This window comes from Schistocerca americana, chromosome 10, assembly GCF_021461395.2.
Source record: "Schistocerca americana isolate TAMUIC-IGC-003095 chromosome 10, iqSchAmer2.1, whole genome shotgun sequence".
In the NCBI taxonomy this organism is placed as follows: Eukaryota; Metazoa; Arthropoda; class Insecta; order Orthoptera; family Acrididae; genus Schistocerca; species Schistocerca americana.
The window spans coordinates 61,269,897-61,292,951 of NC_060128.1; the positions used below are offsets into that span (position 1 = coordinate 61,269,897).

The window sequence follows — 23,055 nt, forward strand, 5'->3', positions numbered from 1 at the left end:
AGTGTCCTCATTGTATGCAAAGAGCATTATACTGTACCTCATAGTACTGACCGATAAGGAACATAAAAAAATATAGAAATAGCTAAAAATATAAAGTAAAAACAATTTAATACAGTATTGAAATACATCTGATTACAATGTGTAACGTCCATATACATTTTACATCATACAAAAACAAACTTGAGAACACTTTTTTTTTAATTTAGAAAATATGTTCTTGTATGTAACTAATTCTTTTCCAAGGTTGAGGAATGGCGAGAAGCAGACATAAATCAATTACACTCAATAACCATGTTTTGGGAAACATTAAGATATCCAACAAAGGTTATGCAACTATTTAAATTGAGATATTTTCACTGTAAACAAAGCAAAGTTGATAAACCTTTTTAGCTCTGAGGAAACTAATGTTCTCTAACTATTGAAATTTTCGGAATAAAAACTCTATATTTTTTAACGTAAAAGCACTTTAGACATTCCTGATATCTCCTTTCTCAAAGAAAACACAGGTAAATTATAGGGAATCAATGTCTTTGAGCTGAAATTTAACAATAAATACAACTGGAGCATAATTTATCATGAAATGATCTGAAAACTTTTGCAAAACAGAAGTCAAAGAAAGTGCAGCATGTTACATCAAACAAAATTCAGATTTCTGAAAGAATTCTATCAGTATAAATAACAGCATAGCATCATATTAAATACCGTAATTTTACAAAATATTTTTAGCATTTCTACAGGACACTGTTCAGAGATAAAGTTGTACCAGTTTTCAATTGATATATGCAGTTTTAAAGTGAACAAAGCTGTATCAAGTTATATCTTAAACCAGTTACATGTTGCACTCATAAGTTTTAATTATAGCTGAAAATATTGTATATAAATAAAACGGAATAGACCGCAAAAATTGCTCAATGATGAGAAGCACATGTGTGACATAACTTTGTATTAAAAAACAGTCTGTCTGTTTCATAATTAACGATTTCAGATGTATTCAGTAAAAAACAAAATCTCATATCGAAAAAAATTATTTGATTGTTATTTTGATCATCATTGTTCAAACTGAGCATTCAGACTAACATCTAAATTAAAATTAATATATTTTTGTGTTACTCGATGAATATAAATATTAATGAAATGATTGTGAATGTGATGATGTATTCATATAAAAATGATGTGAATGATGATAGGCAAGTGTCAGCCAGTGAAGGACATGAAAGGAAACAATCGCTGAACAGAAACGGATACAGATATTGTTTAGTAGTGGCAGGAGAGGAAGTAAGTTTGACATCAGGAAATCTATTAGACAATAATATTTTCCACGTGTAAGGCGTAATTATTACAAGAATAGCAAATTTTATTAAACGGAAAATATGGAAAACTGTTCGAAGGTACCATTGTGAAATAATACAGAACTGTGTGAAAGTAAATGCTAACTATTAGTGCCTTTATATTCAGTGAAACATACAATTAAATCACATTCATGAGGTAAGAAAGATATAAAACGAATTGTTTCAATAATGACTTGCAATAAATATTTCTGGTGGCATTTTTGTCTTTTTCCGAGGGTAAATTTAATTGGTACTATGCCTATATGCAATAATTTTTATCCTCTAAGGGAAGAAATATTTCCTGGTATTGATGATATCAATTTTCTAGACAACATTCGCCAGAAATTGTCTTAATATCTCTGTTAAAATCTGAAATTTACACTCGTTACTGATTGTATCGTTAGACCGGAACGTTTTCATTTCCGAGTACAAACTCGGGCTAACATTCAGCTAAATAGTTACATCAAATACTGTGGGGAGTTGTCAGACAGACCAGAAAGGTGGATGCAAGCCTTATTCAACTACTGCCATGTGTCAATCAGCGAGCCATGCAATGCTATGAAAAAATATGGCGTAAGTGCAGGCGTCTGAAATCATAGGTCGCATTACCTCTTCAAGGCGAAATTTTGTGTAGAAAAATGGTCTCATACATCACACTGCAATCGCGAAGGAGCAATATCTGTTCTGATTTCTGGTAGCTGAAAAGCGGCTGGAGGCCATTGTCGTAAGTCGCAGCTATTTGAATAAACCTAACAGAATTGGGTATAATGGTTACTGGTTGATGGCGTGACATATGGATGTGCAACGCTGGGGTATTACATGTCCCATCATTTGTTTATGCCTTGGTGTGATTTCGTGATCATGTTTAGGAACTCAGTATTACGATAGCCTAAGTTACTGCTCTAATGGTCTGGAGAGGACATAATGAACTATAGCCTCTGCCGTCCAGATGTAGATGAGGAAGTTTCCGGTAGGTATTTCTACGAAAATGTGTGTTTTGCTGGGTTTGGGTAAACTCAGCATTTACTAATTATGTGTCCAGAAATCGGCTCGCAACGTGAGGCATTAACTTCCACTTAACATCCTATCAAAAATGGCTCACTTTGGGGACACAAAGTATTTTGACAGTGAGCACCTGTACATCACAAAAAAACACAGTTATAGTTGTGCAACGGTGCCTAGTATTCATAGTTTGATCCTAGAGCACTCTACCAGGAGAGACACAGTGCAGTGCCAACAACGGCAGACATATTGAGGGAATTATAACCGCGCCCGTCAACATAATCAACTTTTTCGTCACAGGTCAGTGACGTAGATCAATAGAAATGCTTCTGGACTATATGCATATGAAATGCATATGTTCCGATGCTCACAACACGCCTTGGACATGATCTCGAGATCATTAAAGCTGATTGATACTGGGAGTGAGTGATTAACATACAGTTAATGCAACTGAAACACTTTTATAACCACCATAACAGGAGCCGAAACGAACCAGTCGTAGCTGACTTGTGTTTGTAAAGTAGATACCACACCTGCAATGGTGATCACGCTGTAGGGCTATAGCATGTATTATATCGGTATTTTGTGCTCGTTAGTTGTCTACTATACTCGAGATGCTGTGTAATATGGAAACACACATTTTCTTAGCATTCTCAAACGTTCCAGACATGGGCACATTTAGTCACCATTCCTTTTAATATTCGTCACAGATTTCATAATGAGAAAAGCCATGAAAAAATCCAACATGGGCCAACATTGGAATGAGTGTTATAGGCTTACGGATCTGGATTTTGCTGATTACCTGATTGTTCTGGCAGAAACAGCACGAAGTTTACAACTAACGACCGTCATGTTGTATGCAAAGGTGAGTTCTGTAGTGTTAAAAATAAATGGTGATAAGAGAAACACAATGTGCTTAAAAGGTGCAAATGTATCTACTCAAATTACAGTGAAACACAAGGTAGTACAAGATGTTGACCGATTTTTCGCATCTTGGCTGCCTTATGTGCAATAACAGGGACGTAGCTGCAGATATGAGTAGGTGCACTGGGAAAACTACTCCAGTCTTCCGACGAATGCGATTTTCAAAGCTTCAGCAGTATTTCTGTATCATCCTGTCGACAGCCATATATACATATGAGACCTGTAAAAGTGAGAAAATCGACCACAGAAGCTCAACTTTTTCGACAACGACGCTTGAGCGAATTTTGAAGCTCAGTTACCACGACCACATTTTAAACGGTGAAGTGCTGAGAATAAGTTTTGTACGAAGATCGCACGAAATTAACTGAAGCTTACAGCGCGTTTTCTATGCATGAAAGATGGGAGAATACCAAAATGTGAAAAGCAACAAATGGATACATAAGTAGAGGAAGCCCTCATAACAGCCTTTAGCAAAGGACCTTCAATGAATGGGCATGGAGGAAGCTGAAAACCTGGCAGATGATCAAGTTTGTTGGAGGAATCTTATTGCCCACTGGAGGAGCTAAGATCTAAGGTACTTTAAGAGTTCTTTAAGACTTCTATGGGTTACAGTTCTTTCTCCATCGTTTTTCCAGCAGGCTCCAAGACAGATATGGCAAGGACATTATTAAATATGAAGTAACTTAGTATTAATATGTTTAAAGTAATAATAGATGCGAGTATTGAGTAATAAACATCTCATTTCAATGAACTGGAGCTGTTTCCTAGCTCCATAATTGTAGGCATGTATTACTTAGCGCTGGAGGAGCTAAGATCTAAGGTTCTTTAAGAGTATTTTGGCTTCTACTTACAGTTCTTTCTTATTAAATATGAAGTAACATAATCTGAAGGTTAATTTTACTTGAGTTCCAGTACAGCACTCGTGGCTGCCGCATCGCGGTCACGAAGTAGAGCCAAGGCAGTTTCAGGTAAGTTTTTACAGTCTGACGATAATTTATGGATTGGTAATTTTAGCTTGACGATGTCCACTATGGACAAACGGTATTTACTGCTATTCTGAAGAAGGTTGGGTTATCCCGACTGAAACCTAGGTAAATTCTAGGTAAACGGTGCAACTGAGGCTGTTGATTATTAAAATTAATATTTATACAGTTGCTGACAGGGGCGCGAAACGTTGAAGATATTTAATCTGAAGATGATTAAAGTTATAATAGATGCCAGTAATGAGTGATAAAACATCTCATTTCATGGAACTGCAGCTGTTTCCTAGTTCCATAACTGTAGGGAGCCTGCCAAATTTATTTTGTGACTTAATAGTGTATGGCCTCAGTATGACAGATAGGAGCATTATTCAAGAAATATTGGTGTTCATAGCGATAGGCACTGGTTAGAATGAGTGCCAAGTGAATGCACCGGTCATAGTTAGATGTAACAGCTTCAAGTACAAGTGTTTGAGTGTTGAGAGGAGTAAGTTGAGTTAGGTGAATAGGGAGTTGAAAGAGATGGTTGGAATGTATATGGGATGAGAGGCAGTGGTGCTGAATAAGTTCTCGGCCTGGAGGCCCGGATGATGTCACCGACACTTGACATCAAGGGGTGAGTGACGGCTCTTCCTCCTCAGCCGTGTCGTTGCGGCGCTGGTGGTTGAGGCTGAGCACCTTGGACACGATGTCGATGTCCTCCCGGAGGGCCCCGCCCAGGACGTTGTTCTGCAGGAGGCTGGGCCGCTGCCGGAACTGCTGCTGCTGCTGCTGCCTCTGCAGAGACTGCAGGGCCGGCGTGATGGTGTCGTACTGCTGGGGGGACAGCGGCCGGAAGCCGAAGGGCGGCGGGGGCGGCTGCTGGCGCTGGGGGCGGAAGGCCTGCGGGCCCGGCTGGAAGCTGCCCAGTTGCGGGAACTGCTGGAACTGACACACCAGCTTATTATACCACACGTCCCACTGGGACACCCCACACATACATATTAAAACATTCCCTTCTACGGCGTTCTTGGAGAAGCCCAAGAGCGTTTGTAGCGCCTATGAAGAATTACATTCACACTATGGATCGCTATTGACAGGACTGAAACCTATTCATTCCATCATCCGTGTAAAGGTTCAAAATGGTTCAAATGGCTCTGAGCACTATGGGACTTAACTTCTCACGTCATAAGTCCCCTAGAACTTAGAACTACTTAAACCTAACTAACCTAAGGACACTAAAATGTAGCCTTTCACGGCCGGAAATATCATGTCTATTATAATTATCCGGGCTGTTATGCCGTGGTCGGCTGATGAATTCTGTGTCAATTCCCAACGTTTCGTCTCCGACTGCGGGAGACATCTTCAAGAGGGTCCGTAGCTCGATGGAAGGTCCAACACACCCACTGACAGTAGCGAGTCAGTGGGTGTGTTGGACCTTCCATCGAGCTACGGACCCTCTTGAAGATGTCTCCCGCAGTCGGAGACGAAAAGTTGGGAATTGACACAGAATTCATCAACCGACCACGGCATAACAGCCCGGATAATTCTAATGGACATAACCTAAGGACATCACACACATCCATGCCCGAGGCAGGATTCGAACCTGCGACCGTAGCAGCAGCGCGGTTCCGGACTGACGCGCCTAGAACCGCTCGGCCACACCGGCCGGCGCCGGATGTCAGTTTGTGGGGTGCAGTTCCATGCTGGTTATAGATGACACCGAAGTTGTAATCCGTGCTCAGCTGGAGCATATTGAACAGGTCGGTAAAGAACTGTGGTAAAACTGAGTGTAAGATGCGATATAAAATTATTGTATGAACAGTAAACCGCAATGAAACATTCCTTTTACATGAGTGGCAAACAAGTTTTAAATTTAGTGGGGATATACAGGGTGGTCCATTGATAGTGACTGGGCCAAATATCCCACGAAATAAGCGTCAAACGAACAAACTACAAAGAACGAAACTACCCTAGATTGAAGGGCGCTATGGTTGGCCCGCTAGATGGCCCTGCCATAGGCCACACGGATATCAACTGCGTTTTTCAAAATAGGAACCCCCATTTTTTATTACATATTCGTGTAGTACGTAAAGAAATATGAATGTTTTAGTTGGACCTCTTTTTTCGCTTTGTGACAGATGGCGCTGTAATAGTCACTAACATATCACTCACAATTTTAGACGCACAGGTAGGTTTCTTAAATTAAAATACAGGACGTAGGTACGTTAGAACATTTTATTTCGGTTGTTCCAATGTGATACATGTACCTTTGTGAACTTATCATTTATGAGAGCGCATGCTGTTACAGCGTGATTACCTGTAAATACCACATTAATGCAATAAATGCTCAAAATGATTTCCGTTAACCTCAATGCATTTGGCAATACGTGTAACGACATTCCTCTCAACAGCGAGTGGTTCGCCTTCCGTAACGTTCGCACATGCATTGACAATGCGCTGACGCATGTTGTCAGGCGTTGTCGGTGGATCACGACAGCCAATATCCTTCAACTTTCCCCACAGAAAGAAATCCGGGGACGTCATATCCGGTGAACATGCGGGCCATGGTATGGTGCTTCGACGACCAATCCATGAAATATGCTATTCAATACCGCATCAACCGCACGCGAGCTATGTGCCGGACATCCATCATGTTGGAAGTGCGTCGCCAGTCTGTCATGCAGTGAAACATCTTGTAGTAACACCGGTAGAACATTACGTAGGAAATAGGGCATACATTGCACCATTTAGATTGCCATCGATAAAATGGGGGCCAATTATCCTTCCTCCCATAATGCCGCACCATACATTAACCCGCCAAGGTCGCTGATGTTCCACTTGTCGCAGCCATCGTGGATTTTCCGTTGCCCAATAGTGCATATTATGCCGGTTTACGTTACCGCTGTTGGTGAATGACGCTTCGTCGCTAAATAGAACGCGTGCATAAAATCTGTCACCGTCCCGTAATTTCTCTTGTGCCCAGTGACAGAACTGTAGACGACGTTCAAAGTCGTCGCCATGCAATTCCTGGTGCATAGAAATATGGTACGGGTGCAATCGATGTTGATGTAGCATTCTCAACACCGACGTTTTTGAGATTCCCGATTCTCGCGCAATTTGTCTGCTACTGACGTGCGGATTAGCCACCACAGCAACTAAAACACCTGCTTGGACATCACCATTTGTTGCAGGTCGTGGTTGACGTTTCATATGTAGCTGAACACTTCCTGTTTCCTTAAATAACGTAACTATCCGTTGAACGGTCCGGACACTTGGATGATGTCGTCCAGGATACCGAGCAGCATACATAGAAAACGTCCACTGGGCATTTTGATTTTTCGCTATTGCTAAACGGTCCATTTTAACACGGGTAATATATCACGAAGGAAAAACCGTCCGCACTGGAGGAATGTTACGTGATACCACGTACTTATACGTTTGTGACTATTACAGCGCCATGTATCACAAAGCGAAAAATGTGGTCCAACTAAAACATTCGTATTTCTTTACGTACTACACAAATATGTGATAAAAATGGGGGTTCCTATTTAAAAAAAAACGCAGCTGATATCCGTTTGACCTATGGCAGAACCATCTAGCGGACCAACCATAGTGCCATGTGGTTTCCCCCTTCAAGCTAGACAAGTTTCGTTCTTTGTAGTTTTTTCGTTTCACGCTTATTTCGCGAGATGTTTCTCCCGGTCACTTTCAGTGGACCACCCTGTATATCTCCACTAAATTTAAAACTTGTTTTCCACTCATGTAAAAGGAAAGTTTCATTGCGGTTTGCCGTTCATACAATAATTTTATATCGCACCTTCCACTCAGTTTTACGACAGTTCTGTAACGACCTGTTCAATACGCTCCTTTACTACGCAAAATGCACTTTTAAATTATTTCGTGTATTTTTTATGAAATTTTTTTTTCTTCTTAATTTTGAATGTAAACCACTAAATTCAATTTGTGAAGAGCCGAGCTAGTGGCTCCGGCTTTCTCCTCTCCGTCAATAGATGGCAGCACTTTTGCCACTCTGGTTTACCAATTTGCCTCCTCGTTCACACCCGCTTCTCCCTGTTCTATGCTCATAGGCAGCGCACCCCGCCTGCTACACGCCGGCGCTCGGGGACCACAGCACAGCCTAAGTGTCGTGACACCATTTGTATACATTCCCTACCCAGGCAGTCGTCCATAGTACTGTGTGGTGTCACTTGCGCATTGACATAGGTTTCACAGCACCTAGCCCGACCGGCGGTTTCAAAGTGTTTTTTTTTTTTTTTAAGTTTATAAAAATGTTTGAATTTTTTTTATTTTTATGTGTGTTGCGGCGTATGAAAATTACCTCCCGTCTTTTGCTATTTCCAGTACGATACCTGAAGATGGGCTTATAACAGCCCCAAGCCGGTCGTGTGAAAATAAAGAAATTTACAACTGAAGCGGTGTTTTCGACCTCCGCTGTTCACGATCGGTTTGAAGAACAGTCTGGGCGATTCGAGCGAATGATTCGACCACCCATATCGCCCGGCATGAATCCCATCGAACATTTATGGGATGTAATGGAGAGGTCAATTCGTGCAAAAAATCTGCACCAACAACACATCGGCAATTGTGAACGGTTATGTAGGCAACAGGGCCCAATATTTCTGCAGGATACTTCCAACGACTGTTTGAGTCCGTGCTGCTTCGAGTTTCTGCACTATTACCGCCAATAGGAAGTCCGACACGGTATTAGGAGGTAGCCCATGGCTTTTGCCACCTCAGTATACGAGTGAAAGTTGGCCTTGTCAGTTGCTGTTGTCAGCTGTAACTATCAGTCCACAGTGCTGTAGAAGATGTGTAGCGTACCAGTCTTCTACCGTAAATCAACAACTACAAACAGCCTTGAAAATGAACACCACAGATGGGTATGAACAAAGCTGACGACTAATGGGAAGGTGGGCAAACGATATTGGGAAACGTCTGGGAGCAATACTCATCCCTCGAAAACAGCGGGATTTGACTTTTGTTCAGCAGTTGTTGGAAGATGGCTGATGAGTACAATGACGATATTACTGAAGTAATGGGCTCTAACTGATTAACACTGTTCTAATAACTGGATGACATCAGAATCAGAATATTTGTCGTGGACGTTCTCTTGCATACATCTACATTTTTTTACAAAATCTGCTGTGCATTATGTAAAGCTGAAATACTGTCTGAAAAATTCCACATATCCTTAGTGTCCAGTGTCTTGAAAGGAGGATATAAGACGAACATCAACAAAAGCAAAACGAGGATAATGGAATGTAGTCGAATTAAGTCGGGTGATGCTGAGGAAAATAGATTAGGAAATGAGACACTTAAAGTAGTAAAGGAGTTTTGCTATTTGGGGAGCAAAATAACTGATGATGGTCGAAGTAGAGGGGATATAAAATGTAGACTGGCAATGGCAAGGAAAGCGTTTCTGAAGAAGAGAAATTTGTTAACATCGAGTATAGATTTAAGTGTCAGAAAGTGGTTTCTGAAAGTATTTGTATGGAGTGTAGCCATGTATGGAAGTGAAACATGGACGGTTTGGAGAAGAAGCTTTCGAAATGTGGTGCTACAGAAGAATGCTGAAGATTAGATGGGTAGATCATATAACTAATGAGGAGGTACGGAATAAACCTGGGCAGGAGTTTGTGGCACAACTTGACTATAAGAAGGGATCGGTTGGTAGGACATATTCTGAGGCATCAAGGGATCACCAGTTTATTATTGGAGGGCAGCATGGAGGGTAAAAATTGTAGAGGGAGACCAAGAGATGAATACACATCGGTTGGAACCACCCCGCTACCACACATGGTGACTAAACCGAACCCATATTCAATAGAAACTTCACCACAGGTAATTTTCAACCTTTACTGCTCATCCAGGATGCAAAAAGGCGACGTGAACAAAATTTTACAGTGTTTAGAGAAGGTAACAAAGAAGCACGTTTTTATGTGGCAAAATTGTCACAGTTGCATCGTTTCTCCGCTAAGGGTCCATAAGATTTTGATGATGGTGGAACTCAAGACAGTGTCCAAACTGCTTTGCAGCGAATAATGTTTTTGAGACGTTGATTAGTGTCGTCCGTTACTGTGGTCCATTACTGCATCTGTGCGCTAATTATTGTCTAACGTGCCAAAACAATGAGGCGTTTCACGCATAGTGGTTGCAGCCTTAATGGGAAGAGCAAGCAAGTCTTCAGAGGGTATATCAGTATCTCGTACACTTCATGTTTCCCCACGAAACGAAGCCGGCCGCTGTGGAGGACCGGTTCTAGGCGCTTCATTCCGGAACCATTCGGCTGCTATAGTCGCAGGTTCGAATCCTGACTCGGACATAGATGTGAGCGATGTCTTTAGGTTAGTTAGGTTTAAGTAGTTCTACGTCTAGGTGACTGATGACATCAGATGTTAGGTCCCATAGCGCCATTTGAACCACAAAAAGAAAATCGTAGTAGTGAGGTCATGAGAACGTAATAGCTGCATTATCTCCGTGTTTATGCAAGGACGGCAGCTTCACAGCAATACATCTAAGTTGCGCTGGTTGCCGGTCTGGCAGGCGTTAACCGCCGTCATCAACACCCTACTCGGCGTATCCTCGTCTGTTCCTGTGTAGCATATACGCTACGTGGGTCGTTCCAAAAGTGATGCCTCCGTTCTATTTTTTTTTTTTTTAGGTAACTTTGGATGTCCGCACCAGATGTCGTTGGTGTAGTGTTAATGCTTGAACCTTTCTCTTTCATTTGCAGGTGGTTCCGTTGTTCTGCGGTTGTTGGTGCCAGCAAGGGAGTGCTGCAAAATGGAGTGTCACATGGACAGCGATGAGTGATTGAGTTCCTTATTGCTGAGGAACTGCGCTGATTGGACTCCATCGACGCTTGCTAAAGGGCTATGGAGACGATACATGAGCAATGTGAGGCAACGGATACGGTATTTTCAAAGTTCTGAAAAGTGTATGCATGACATCTACATCTACATCTAGATCTAGATCTACATGGGTACTCTGCAATTCACACTTAAGTGCAGGACAGAGGGTTCATCGAATCATTTCTACCATTCCACTCGCGAATGGCGCATGGAAAAAGTGAACACAAATCTTTCCGTTCGAGCTCTGATTTCTCGTATTTTATTATGATGATCATTTCTCCCTACGTAGGTGGGTGTCAACAAAATATTCTCGCATTCCAAAGAGAAAGTTGGTGATTGAAATTTCGTAAATAGATCTCGCCCGCAAAGAAAACCGCCTCTGTTTCAGTGACTGCCACCCCAACTCGCGTATCATATCAGTGACTCTCACACGCCTATTGCGCGATAACACGAAACCAGCTGCCCTTCTTTGCACTTTTTCGATGTCCTCCGACAATCCTACCTGGTAAGGATCCCGCACCGCGCAGCAATATTCCAGCACAGGACGGACAAGTATAATGTACGCTCTCTCTTTACTGAGTTTGTCGCATCTTCTAAGTGTTCTGCCAACAAAGCGCAGTGTTTGTTTCGCCTTCCCCACAATATTATCTAAGTGGTCTTTCCAATATAAGTTGCTCGTAATTGTAACTTCTAGGTATTTAGTCGAATTGACAGCCCTTAGATTTGTGCGGTTTATCGTATACCCAAAATTAATCGGATTTCTTTTAGTGCTCATGTCGATGACATTCGCACTTTTCGTTGTTTAGCGCCAATTGCCACTTTTCGCACCATACAGAAATTCTCTCTAGATAATTTTTTAATTGGCATTTATCCGTCTGATGATTTTACTAGACGGTAAATTACAGCGTCCTCTGCAGACAATCTAAGGGGGCTGCTCAGATTATCACCTAGATCATTTATGAAAACCAGGAACAGCAGAGGGCCTATGACACTACCTTGCGGAACGCCAGATATCGCTTCTGTTCTACTCGATGATTTACCGTCTATTACTACGATCTGTGACCTCTCTGAGAGGAAATCACGAATCCAGTCACACAACTGATACGATACTCCAGATGCACGCAATTTGATTAATAGTCGGTTGTGAGGAACGGTATCAAAAGCCTTCTGGAAATCTAGGAATATGGAATCGATCTGAGATCAATTGTGGAGAGCACTCAGTACTTCATGGGGATAAAGAGCTAGCTGCGTCGCACAAGGACGATATTTTCTGAATCCGTGTTGGTTATGTATCAATAATAATTTTCTTCAATGTGATTCATAATGTTCGACTACAGTATATGCTCCAAAATCCTACTGCAAATTGAGGTCAGTGATATGGATCTGTAATTCAATGGGTTACTCCTATTTCCTTTCTTGAATATTGGTATGACCTGTGCTACTTTCCAGTCTTTAGGAACAGACCTTTCGTCAAGTGAGCGGTTGTATATGATTGCTAAGAAATCTGCATATTCTGAAAGGAATCTGATTGGTATACCATCCGGAGCGGAAGACTTGCCTTTCTTAAGTAATTTGAGTTGTTTCGCAACACCTAAGGTATCTACAAGCCACGGTCCGTTAAACCCGGCGCAGTTGTCAGGATGAGCGTCTTGATCAACTCATCAGTGCTGATCGGCGGATAACAACCAGAGAACTGTGTGCAAAGCTGAATGTCGGGGGTAATGCCTTGGAAACGATGTTGGAGTATCTCAAAGTCTGTGCGAGATGGGTCCCGCGGATGCTTACAGAAGAACAAAAAACTCATCGACTGGAAATTTTTCGGGACCTGCTGGACCAATACGAAGCTGAAGGTGACAATTTTCTGAATAGCATCGTAACTGGAGATGAGACGTAGTGTCACAACCACAAGCCGATATCCTACAGGCAGTCCACGGAATGGAGACATGTGAATTCTCCGTCAAAGAAGAAATTCAAGACACAGCAGGCGAAGTGATGTGCACAGTCTTCTGGGATAGCCAGCGTGTCGTTCTTTTGGATGTCCTGGAGCCTGGAGAAACTGTCAGTTCAACACGCTACAGGACGACAATGACTAAGCTGAAAGCCCGAATTTCCAGGGTAAGACCAGAGAAAAATATCAACTTCCACCTGAAACACGATAACACCAGGCCCCCCACATCAGTTTTGCGACCGCGCAACACTGCAAAATTCGGATAGGACTGTCTTACCACATCCACCATACAGTCCCTATTTAGCGACTTCTGGCTTCCGCCTCTTTGGCCTCTAAAAGATGGACTTCGTGGCGAACATTTTCAAGGCTCAGATGGTGATGTCAAAGCGGTACGGAAGTGGTTAGCCTCAGCTGGTGCGGATTTTTACAAGGGCGGCATGCAGGCTGTGGTTCGGCGTTGGCAAAGTGCATAACGAATGGTGGCACTATGTGGAAAAATTACAGTCTGTGGCTCTATTTAGCTGTTGTGATTTATGCATCTCCTGCAGCATCCACGAATAAAAATGGGAGGCAATACTTTCTGAACGACCCTGGGACTTTCTTTTCTTGCTCAGGGAATAAACCCAACTCGAAAAAATGCCTCAAATGGCTCTGAGCACTATGGGACTTAACTTCTGAGATCATCAGACCCCTAGAACTTAGAACTACTTAAACCTAACTAACCTAAGAACATCACACACATCTATGCCCGAGGCAGGATTCGAACCTGAGACCGTAGCGGTTGCGCGGTTCCAGACTGAAGCGACTAGAACCGCTCGGATGCTATTGTTCAAGGACTTTCGTACGAAAACTCTCGAGGGCGTGAACTGGCGATGAATGCTTGCGTACGATATATTTGTGACGTTCTACGATCACATCACTCCAGCCTATGAACAATTATTGTGGCTACGTGCTGATAAACGTAGGGACTGCCATACTTTATGTTTACTCCATCGTCTTCTCAATCATCATACTCCCTCTTACTTATTTTCAGCCATTACATTACTATCTGAACAGCACAGCAGAAATACTCCTTCTCAACAAAGTAAGATCCTCTCAGTACCATTACACAACACCGTCATGTTTTCTAAAACATTTTCTGTATCAGGAACTCGACTTTAGGACAATCTTACTCAAAATATCAGAGAAATTAAATCATTTCCAGGCTTCAAAAAGCAGCTAATGGCTCACCTTCTCTCGCAATAGCTGTCTCTCCCACGTATTGGTCTGCAGCCGACACCCTTGAATCCCCCCTCCCCCTACAACTTTCCCTTCTCCTCGCTTACAGAGTTATCTACCTAAATCAAGTCCTCTCCTAACAGCCAATATTATTGTCATTCCAATTTTCTTGTTCTTCATCCTTTCTTTTTCTGACAATACTAAACATTATTTAAGTTCTAAACTAGTCTATATTATTTTTAATACACTTTCATTTATTATTACTGTTGTTATTGTCATTTATTCTTACTTTCATTATTGTCCACTATTAATATGATTATTATTATTATTACTATGCTTATTATCATATCTAAGATTGTTATCATTTTCATGAATGCTTTGGTAATATATATTTGTATGTGTTGTTCTGGTCAGATGTAAGACGGGGCCCTAAGGCCCTAATCTGGACAGGCTAAATAAGCAAATAAAAAAATAAATAAATCTGCAGGATGCCTTTTTCAATGAAACAAAGATTGAATTGTTGATGGTTGAAACTTTTTTTGGATGTCAATCGTTTAAAACATTAATTGGAAGATTCACGATAAAATAAGCAGAAACAGCTGTTCCTACAAAAGTGTTGTCCTGAAATTGATCACTGCATTTAGGGCAACAGATTCAGTCGCTAACGCCAAACGTGACCGTATAAACAAAGTTTGTTCGCTGGGTAACACTGAATGTATTTAGGAGAATATGGTAAAAAGTCCACGGTAATCAACTAGACGTCTATCCTCACAGCTAAATATCTAACGAACGTCATGCCAGATCATGTTGAAGCTGTCACATACGCAAGCATACAAAGTAAGAGTGATGCAATGATTAAAAGGAGGATTACGAATAACGACAACACTATTGCGAATGGTTACTCATGCATGTCGCTGATGGTTATCTGGATGCAAATCACTACTTGACCTCAGACGAGGCATGGCTTCACCTCAGCGGATTCGTGACCTCTCAAACGACACGCTATTAGTCAACAGACAATCCCAGGGAACGCTTTGAGGTGCATCTGCGTGATTGGAAAGTAGGCATTTGGTGGCCAGTTTCCAGCCAACGGATTTAACGCCCCATTTTCTTTAATAACACCGTCAACTCACAAGTGTATGTAAGGGAATTTTGCAACCATTCACAGCGCAGCTAACGGACGAAGAACGAGAGTATGCGGGTTTCCAGCAACACGGTTCTCGATGTCATACGTCCATGAAGCTTTCGGAGAAGAACGTTCAGTTTCCGCAGGTTTATGGCGTTCCACATTCACCGATCTGTCTAGCTGTGATTTTTCATTTGGGGGCAGTTTAAAGGGTAGAGTCTACAGTAACAACGAGCATACAATTTATAGAGTTCAAAACAAACATTCACAATGCGATTGCAAAAATCACACCAGATGAAATGGAAAAAGCTTCCAGAAACATATTGAGACGTGCTGAGTGTGTGCCGAAGTTTATGATGAACATTTTCAGTACCCCTGTGAACTGCTTACCTACTGAATGTTCAGTACACTATTTCTCATAACAATAATTTACTTGTATTCAGTGTTTACAACAGACGAGTGAACTGTCTATGTGAAAGGAGTCTCTTTTATTCTGGCCACCCTGTACCATTGATCAAATAAAAAGTTTGCTTCCAAATTACTGTTGTACTATGTTTAAAACTGTATACACTGACTGACTGACTTTAATAACAGAGTTAATATATGGATACATGGGAGTCACAATTAAGCGTGTTGTTCTCCTTGACCCACTTCTGCCAGTCCAACAACTGAGGAAAATTTAACTTCTTTCATCATATTAGATGTTTCGGGGAATCCTGCAATTGTGTCACTCATGATTTAAGTAATGAAACTGCACCAGTTACTTACGTTTTGATGCTTAGCACAACGCGTTTCGAGAATTTTTTTTCTCATTTTCAAGCGCATTTGTGCATTTGTTTACATGATAATGTTTGGTGATGTTTACATATGTGATTATCCGCCTCTTTTGCGTCTTTTTCCGGTTAGACTGATTAATTTTGTTAGAATTTCTGATTGCAGTCTATCACAAATGCGAGAGAGGCAGAAAATCACACATGCAAACATCGCCAAACATATTCATGTAAACAAATCCACAAATGCACTTGAACATGTGGATAAACTTTCGGAACATGCCGTACTAAGCATCAAAACACAAGGAACTGGTGCACCTTTCATTATTTAAATCATGACTGAGGAAAAGATTGTCGTTTTCTGGCGGCAGTGGGAAACTGTGGTGAGGTCCTGTCATGCTGGAACTCTAATCGTTGTCTTTCTGCTAGTGGGGGACATTCTCCAACATTGATGATAGTACTCCAAGGCTTGAAGGCTAATGTCCACACTTTTCTGACTGCTTTGTATGCGAAACTTTGACCCTGGAATACGATCTGTGAGACAGTTACGTCTTAACGGTACGAAGGGGGGTAAGGATAAAGATGAAGTAACTTCCTCTGTGCGTACTGGGTAGTAAATATGGCCCAATTACATGATCGTGAACAATACCTCGCCTCATAGTGGAACACGTGAGTTTCCTTAGGATTTTCAAACTTCCAGACATGGTTGTTGTGGCTCTTGAATATTACCTCCCTTTTCAGTATACAATACATACGTTCGGAAATCTCGTAGCAGTAACATGAAAATGCCTTACAGATCACATTCCAGGGCCAACTCTTTGCATACGAAGCAGTCAGAGAACTGTTTACCTTACGCTAAGGGAAGGTCTACAAACCACTCAAGAGCCCCAAGCAGGAAACCGGCGCACTTCTCGTATTTGTGTCATGTAAAAGGATGTTTCTTTTAATCTCCCCTAATAATTCTACATATCTGTATAAGTAATTTTGTACACCCTGTATGCGATACTAATCATACATAGCTGATTTCCTGAGACATAATGAATCTCACGTTTAAGAATGATAGTGTTCTACGCTGAAGCAATGTATTAAAATTTGTACCAGCACCAGGATTCGAACCTTTGTTTCCTAGTTACTAGGCACATGTGCTATCCATGACGCCCTCTCGGCACTACAGCTATCACAGCTGCACAGATTACGTTTCCGTCCCTGATATAAACTCCAATTCACCCATCAGACATTGCTAATCTCCATCTAACCTGACTCACATCAGTATTGCCAAGGCATTCCACCTTAGAAATGAGCAAAGTAGGGTTAATCCTGAATATACTTCAGGCATAAATGATATAATAATCATACACTGTTGATGTTCCTAAGATATAATGGGCCTCACCTTATCTACGGTGATGATGCAACTGTGGTAACTGCAGTGCCAGTATGGTGCATGCAGAGCAAGGAGGGGACACGGGATGGATTGTTTCAAATGGTTCAAATGGCTATGAGCACTATGGGACTTAACATCTGAGCCGGCCGCGGTAGTGTAGCGGTTCTGGCGCTGCAGTCCAGAACCGCGGGACTGTTACGGTCGCAGGTTCGAATCCTGCCTCGGGCATGGGTGTGTGTGATGTCTTTAGGTTAGTTAGGTTTAAGTAGTTCTAAGTTCTAGGGGACTTATGACCTAAGATCTTGAGTCCCATAGTGCTCAGAGCCATTTCAACCATTTGAACTTAACATCTGAGGTTCAAAAATGTGTCTGAGCACTATGGGACTTAACTGCTGTGGTCATCAGTCCCCTAGAACTTAGAACTACTTAAACCTAACTAACCTAAGGACATCACACACATCCATGCCTGAGGCAGGATTCGAACCTGCAACCGTAGCGGTCGCGCGGTTCCAGACTGTAGCGCCTAGAACCGCTCGGCCACACCGGCCGGCCATTGTTTCAGCCTGCATCATTGTGTTATAATAGTGTTATGAAAGTAAAATCTTGGTTATCTTCCATTACATGGCGTGGTCCCATGGGGGAACTATGAACATTATTTTGTGTGAATCCCTGCAAATTGCACAAGCTTAAAGGCTCACTTCTGATGGAGTGTGCTACTGACGATGAGAGTGAACCTACCGAAACGTCCTGCGGCTGCGGCTGTACGGGCAGCGAGAAGGGCACTGACTGCTGTATCAGCACCTGCTGTCCCCTGCCATCTGGAACCTGCCTACTCAGCACGGGGCTCGTGCCGGACTGCAGCAGCTGCTGTTGCTGCTGCTGCTGCTGCGCCCGCACCTGCAGAGCAGACACTTCACTTTATATATGTAGGAAGAGAAGATTTAATCAAATATTTCTTTTAATTTACTTACTAGAACATGACTGCAACTAGCATTTCATGTTTGAATGCAGTAACGTTCATGACAGATCTTGAATGCAATGTATGTGCCAAAGGTAAAAAGCTATTTTTTGTGTAATATAACTACAATTTAACAATTTCCAGTTTATTTTACTTTACGTAAGTGGCCTAATCTTGCTTTGACTTAGAAAGTGTAAATCTTTAACACCGACAGGAGAATGTAAAATTAAGGTTTTGACATAAATCTGAAAATTCGGCTAACTGTTTCACACGAAAATAGGTCTTAACAAACTGAGAGACTGACAAATGGATAAAAATAAGAAAAAAATATTTCCCTGAGATATTGTTACAAAGTAACAATTTTTTTATTTTTTCCTGTAATTGTATTGTAAAACCTTGGTACTTGCCATGTTTTACGATTCTAAGTTAACGGAAAGCACCCTATAACTTTTCATGAGTGAGTTTTTGAGTATCAAAACATATGACATAAGTGGCCGAATCTTTTGAGAGCCTGATATATTTTACATCGCTCAGGAACCATAGAATTTAGTTCGTGACACGAATGTAAACTTGATAAGCCAATCTGTTCAAGAGTAAAAGGGAGCAGACGGAGAGACAGACGGATAAAGAAATGAGAAAAAAAATTTGTGTCACATACTTAAAAATTAACGACTTTCTGATATTTCTTTTATCTGCACTGTGAAACGTAGCATCGTGCCAAATTTCATGATTCAACATGAACGGGGAGTACCCTATAGGTTTTGATGAGTGCGTTTTCGAGAAACAAAACATCTACATCTACATAGATACTCCGCTAGCCACCAAGCGGTGAGTGACGGAGTGCACAATCGTGCCAAAGTCATATTCCCCCCCCCCCCCCTCCCCCTCTGTTCCACTCGCGGATCGCGCGAGGGAAATGCGACTGTCTGAACGCCTCAGTACGAGCTCTAATTTCCCTCATCTTTGAATGGTGATCACTGTGCGATATGAAAGTTGCTGGTATTAATATATGCTCTACATCCTCGGCGAAGATCGGATTAACGAATTTAGTGAGCAGCCCCTTCCGTTCAGCGCGCTGTCTGTCTGCAAGTGTGTCCCACTTCGAACTTTCTATGAGATTTGTAACGCTCTCGCGATGGCTAAATGTTCACGAATCTTGCCGCTATTCTTTGGATCTTCTCAGTCTCTTCAATTAGACCCAACTGGTAAGGGTCCCATACAGACGAACAATACTGTAGGACTGGACCAACCAACGTATTGTAAGCTATTTCCTTTGTTGAAGGACTGCATCGCTTCAGGATTCTATCAATAAACCGCAATCTAGAGTTCGCCTTACCCCTTACTTGTGTAATCTGATCATTCCATTTGAGATCATTTCGAATAATCATACCCAGATACTTGACTGATGTTACCGCTTCCAAAGACTGATCATTTATTTTGTACTCGTACATTAATGGGGATTTTCGCGTTGTTATACGCAGTAGGTTACACTTACTAATATTGAGAGATAACTGCCAGTCATTACACCACACAATTTATTTTTTGCAAATCCTCGTTGATTTGTTCACAACTTTCGTGTGATACTACTTTCCTGTAGACTACAGCATCATAACCAAACACTCTAATGCCACTGTCAATACCATCAACCAGATCGTTTATGTAAATCGTAAAAAGCAGCGGACCCATTACGCTGTCCTGCGGCACACATGATGTTACGCTTGTTTCTGTTGAAGTCACTCCATTCAGGACGACATACTGCTCTCTGTCTGTTAGAAAACTTTCCATCCAACCGCATATGTCATTGGATAGACCGTAAGCGCGCACTTTTTGTAGCAAGCGACAGTGCGGAACTGAGTTGAACGCCTTTCGAAAGTCGAGAAATGTGGCATCAACCTGGCTCAAAATGGTTCAAATGGCTCTGAGCACTATGGGACTCAACTGCTGTGGTCATCAGTCCCCTAGAACTTAGAACTACTTAAACCTAACTAACCTAAGAACATGATACACACCCATGCCTGAGGCAGGATTCGAACCTGCGACCGTAGCAGCAGCGCGGCTCCGGACTGGAGCGCCTAGAACCGCACGGCCACCGCGGCCGGCGCATCAACCTGGGAGCCGGCATCTAGAGCCTGTTGCATATCATGCACAAAGAGGGCCAGCTGTGTCTTGCATGACCGCTGTTTCTTAAAACCGTGTTGATTTCTGCAGATGAGCTTCTTATGGCCATATCTTTTGAGTGCAGTGTCTTAGAAGCTTAAAATTCTTACACCGCCAGGGGACTGTAGACCCTAGTATGTGACACAAATTTTAACTTGATTTGTCCAGCTGTTCGTGAGAAAAGTTAGAGAGAGGCAGAAAGATAGAACCCTTATGTCATAGCATTGTTGTCCTTCTGTTTTATCAGATTGACACACAGAATCCTAAAAATCAAGTGGAGGAGGACCTGAAACTAGGAAATTTCTTCTAACTTCATACAAGGTTCAAGATAAACTGACAAAACAGCTGGGAGAGCGGTGTGCTGACCACATGCTCCTCCATATCCACATCCACTGATGCCTGTGGGCTGAGGATGGCACGGCGACCGATTGGTGCCGTTGGGCCTTCATGGCCTGTTTGAGCGGAGTTTCGGATTTTAAGAGTCGAGTTGCTTCGAGAAGTGGCCTAAAGTGCTGCAAACAGAGTTTAATTTTCTTTCCACGTATCTCCTCGGTTTCCTTTACTGCTTGCCTAATGTGTTGTCTGTCGGGTAGTCAGAAACCCATGATGAGTTAGTGTTCAGTTGTTTGTCGGCCTGTGTGGCTGAGATACCTGTTGCTGAGGCGATGCGGGCGTCGGCAGGAAAGCCGGCAGGCGCTGACTCAGCGCTGGGGAAAACCCGCGGAACTGCGCCGCGTTGTTGTTGTTGTTGTTGTTGTTGTTGCGCAGCAGGGGTGGGGGCGGTGGCTTTAGCTCGGCGCCCACGCTGGGCAGCACGTCCACGACGCCGGGGTTGGCCGTCGCCGACTGCTGCTCCTGCCTCTGGGACCTGTCACACACACACACACAGGGTAGCCAACCAGTGAGCCGTCAGGATAACCAACCTCCAAACTTCACTCTACTACTTAGCCTTCTGTGAACCCTTGTGGCTAAGGTTTTGATCGGTTAGTATCCAGTCAGAGAAGAATGCAAAAAAAGAAAGAAACTACTGTAGGGGGGAGGTGGGGCACACTGTAACAAAACAGTTATTTCCTTAAATTTTGAAAAATTTGTTTGTGAAGACATTCTTCTTCTCATACATTTTATCTCCCTTAACAATCATCTCACAGCCTCAGTAAGGATTTGAAACGGATGTAGTTAAAAAACTACTGCTAGCACTAGGATGGGTGATCATCTGGCCTCCCGAGCGCTGTTGGCAAGCAGGGCGCACTCACTCAGCCCTTGTGAGGCAAAGTGAGGAGCTACTTGACTGAGAAGTAGCGGCTCCGGTCTCGGAAACTGACATACGGTCGGCAGAGCGGTGTGCTGACGACATGCTCCTTCGTATCTGCATACAGTGATGCCTGTGGGATAAGGATGACACGGCGGCCGGTCGGTACCGTTGGGCGTTCATAGCCTGTTCTGGCGGTGTTTACTTTAGTTTTACTTCATTATCGATAGTACGAGCGGCGTTCAGTACATAATGACAGACATTCTGTAAGGAGGTTGATTTTACGAGTATTCGGAATCCAAATACATCATATTATTCCCCACTCTGTTGGCTACAAAACCCTGTTTTTCAACATAATCTCCGTTCAATGCGTCGGTCTTACACCACCTTACTGGCACATATGCCTGCACGGTGCCACTCTACTAGCCGACGTCGGAGTCAACGTCTTGCTGGATCAATAACTTCCTCATCACCCACGTACTGCTTCCGCATCCTTCACTCGACACAATAGGTGGAAGTAATAAGATGTGAGACCCGGGCTGTAGGGAGGATGAGGAAGGGCAGTCCAAAGCTCTGTGAGGCCGTTTCGCGTCCGCAGACTTGTATGAAGATTTGCATTGTCATGAGAAGGAGAAGTTCGTTTGCATTTTTGTGGTGAGGAATACGCTGAAATCGTTTCTTTAATTTCCTGTCAAGTAAAAATGTAAACTGTTACAGTGTGCTCAGTGTGGGGTAGAGTGTAACACATATTGTGTATGATGCAACAAGTATTTCTATTGGTATAATTTGTATTACTCAACTGCTTCAGAATACAACCTAAAGGCTAGAAAAAATTAATATTTAAAACCTTTGAAAATAATTTCAGTGTTTTTTATAATTTTCATTGAGCAAAAAAATTTTAAATTGATGTCAAATTTAAGGCATCACTGCTGCCTTTTGATTCTTCTGAGTAAACAGGTGTTTGGTAAAACCATTGCTAAATGTAAACTTGGCTGGAAATTCCAGGCTATTTAGCTGTTTTCTTATGAATTTCTTATTCAGAACCAACAACAAGATATTCCTCAAACTGTGGCATTATACAGCGGAATATTTTAATAAAAACTGTTGCTACACTTTTTTCCATCATATATGTTGTATCGGTTGTGTGTGGATACACAAAC

The 23,055-nt window shown here is 42.3% G+C and overlaps 1 protein-coding gene across 1 annotated transcript in view; it reads right to left on the reverse strand.

Annotated features, from left to right (window-relative positions):
* Nucleotides 1-403: 403 nt before the first annotated feature.
* Nucleotides 404-23,055, reverse strand: part of LOC124552663 (serine/threonine-protein kinase Warts-like) — a 121,034-nt gene continuing 98,382 nt past the window's right edge. Inside the window, exons 8-10 of the mRNA XM_047126987.1 lie at nucleotides 21,298-21,514; nucleotides 18,270-18,428; nucleotides 404-5,161 (exon numbers count right to left, since the gene is read on the reverse strand). Coding sequence (XP_046982943.1) covers nucleotides 4,844-5,161; nucleotides 18,270-18,428; nucleotides 21,298-21,514 — 694 coding nt within the window. The 3' untranslated portion in view covers nucleotides 404-4,843. The remainder of the gene's footprint in view (nucleotides 5,162-18,269; nucleotides 18,429-21,297; nucleotides 21,515-23,055) is intronic.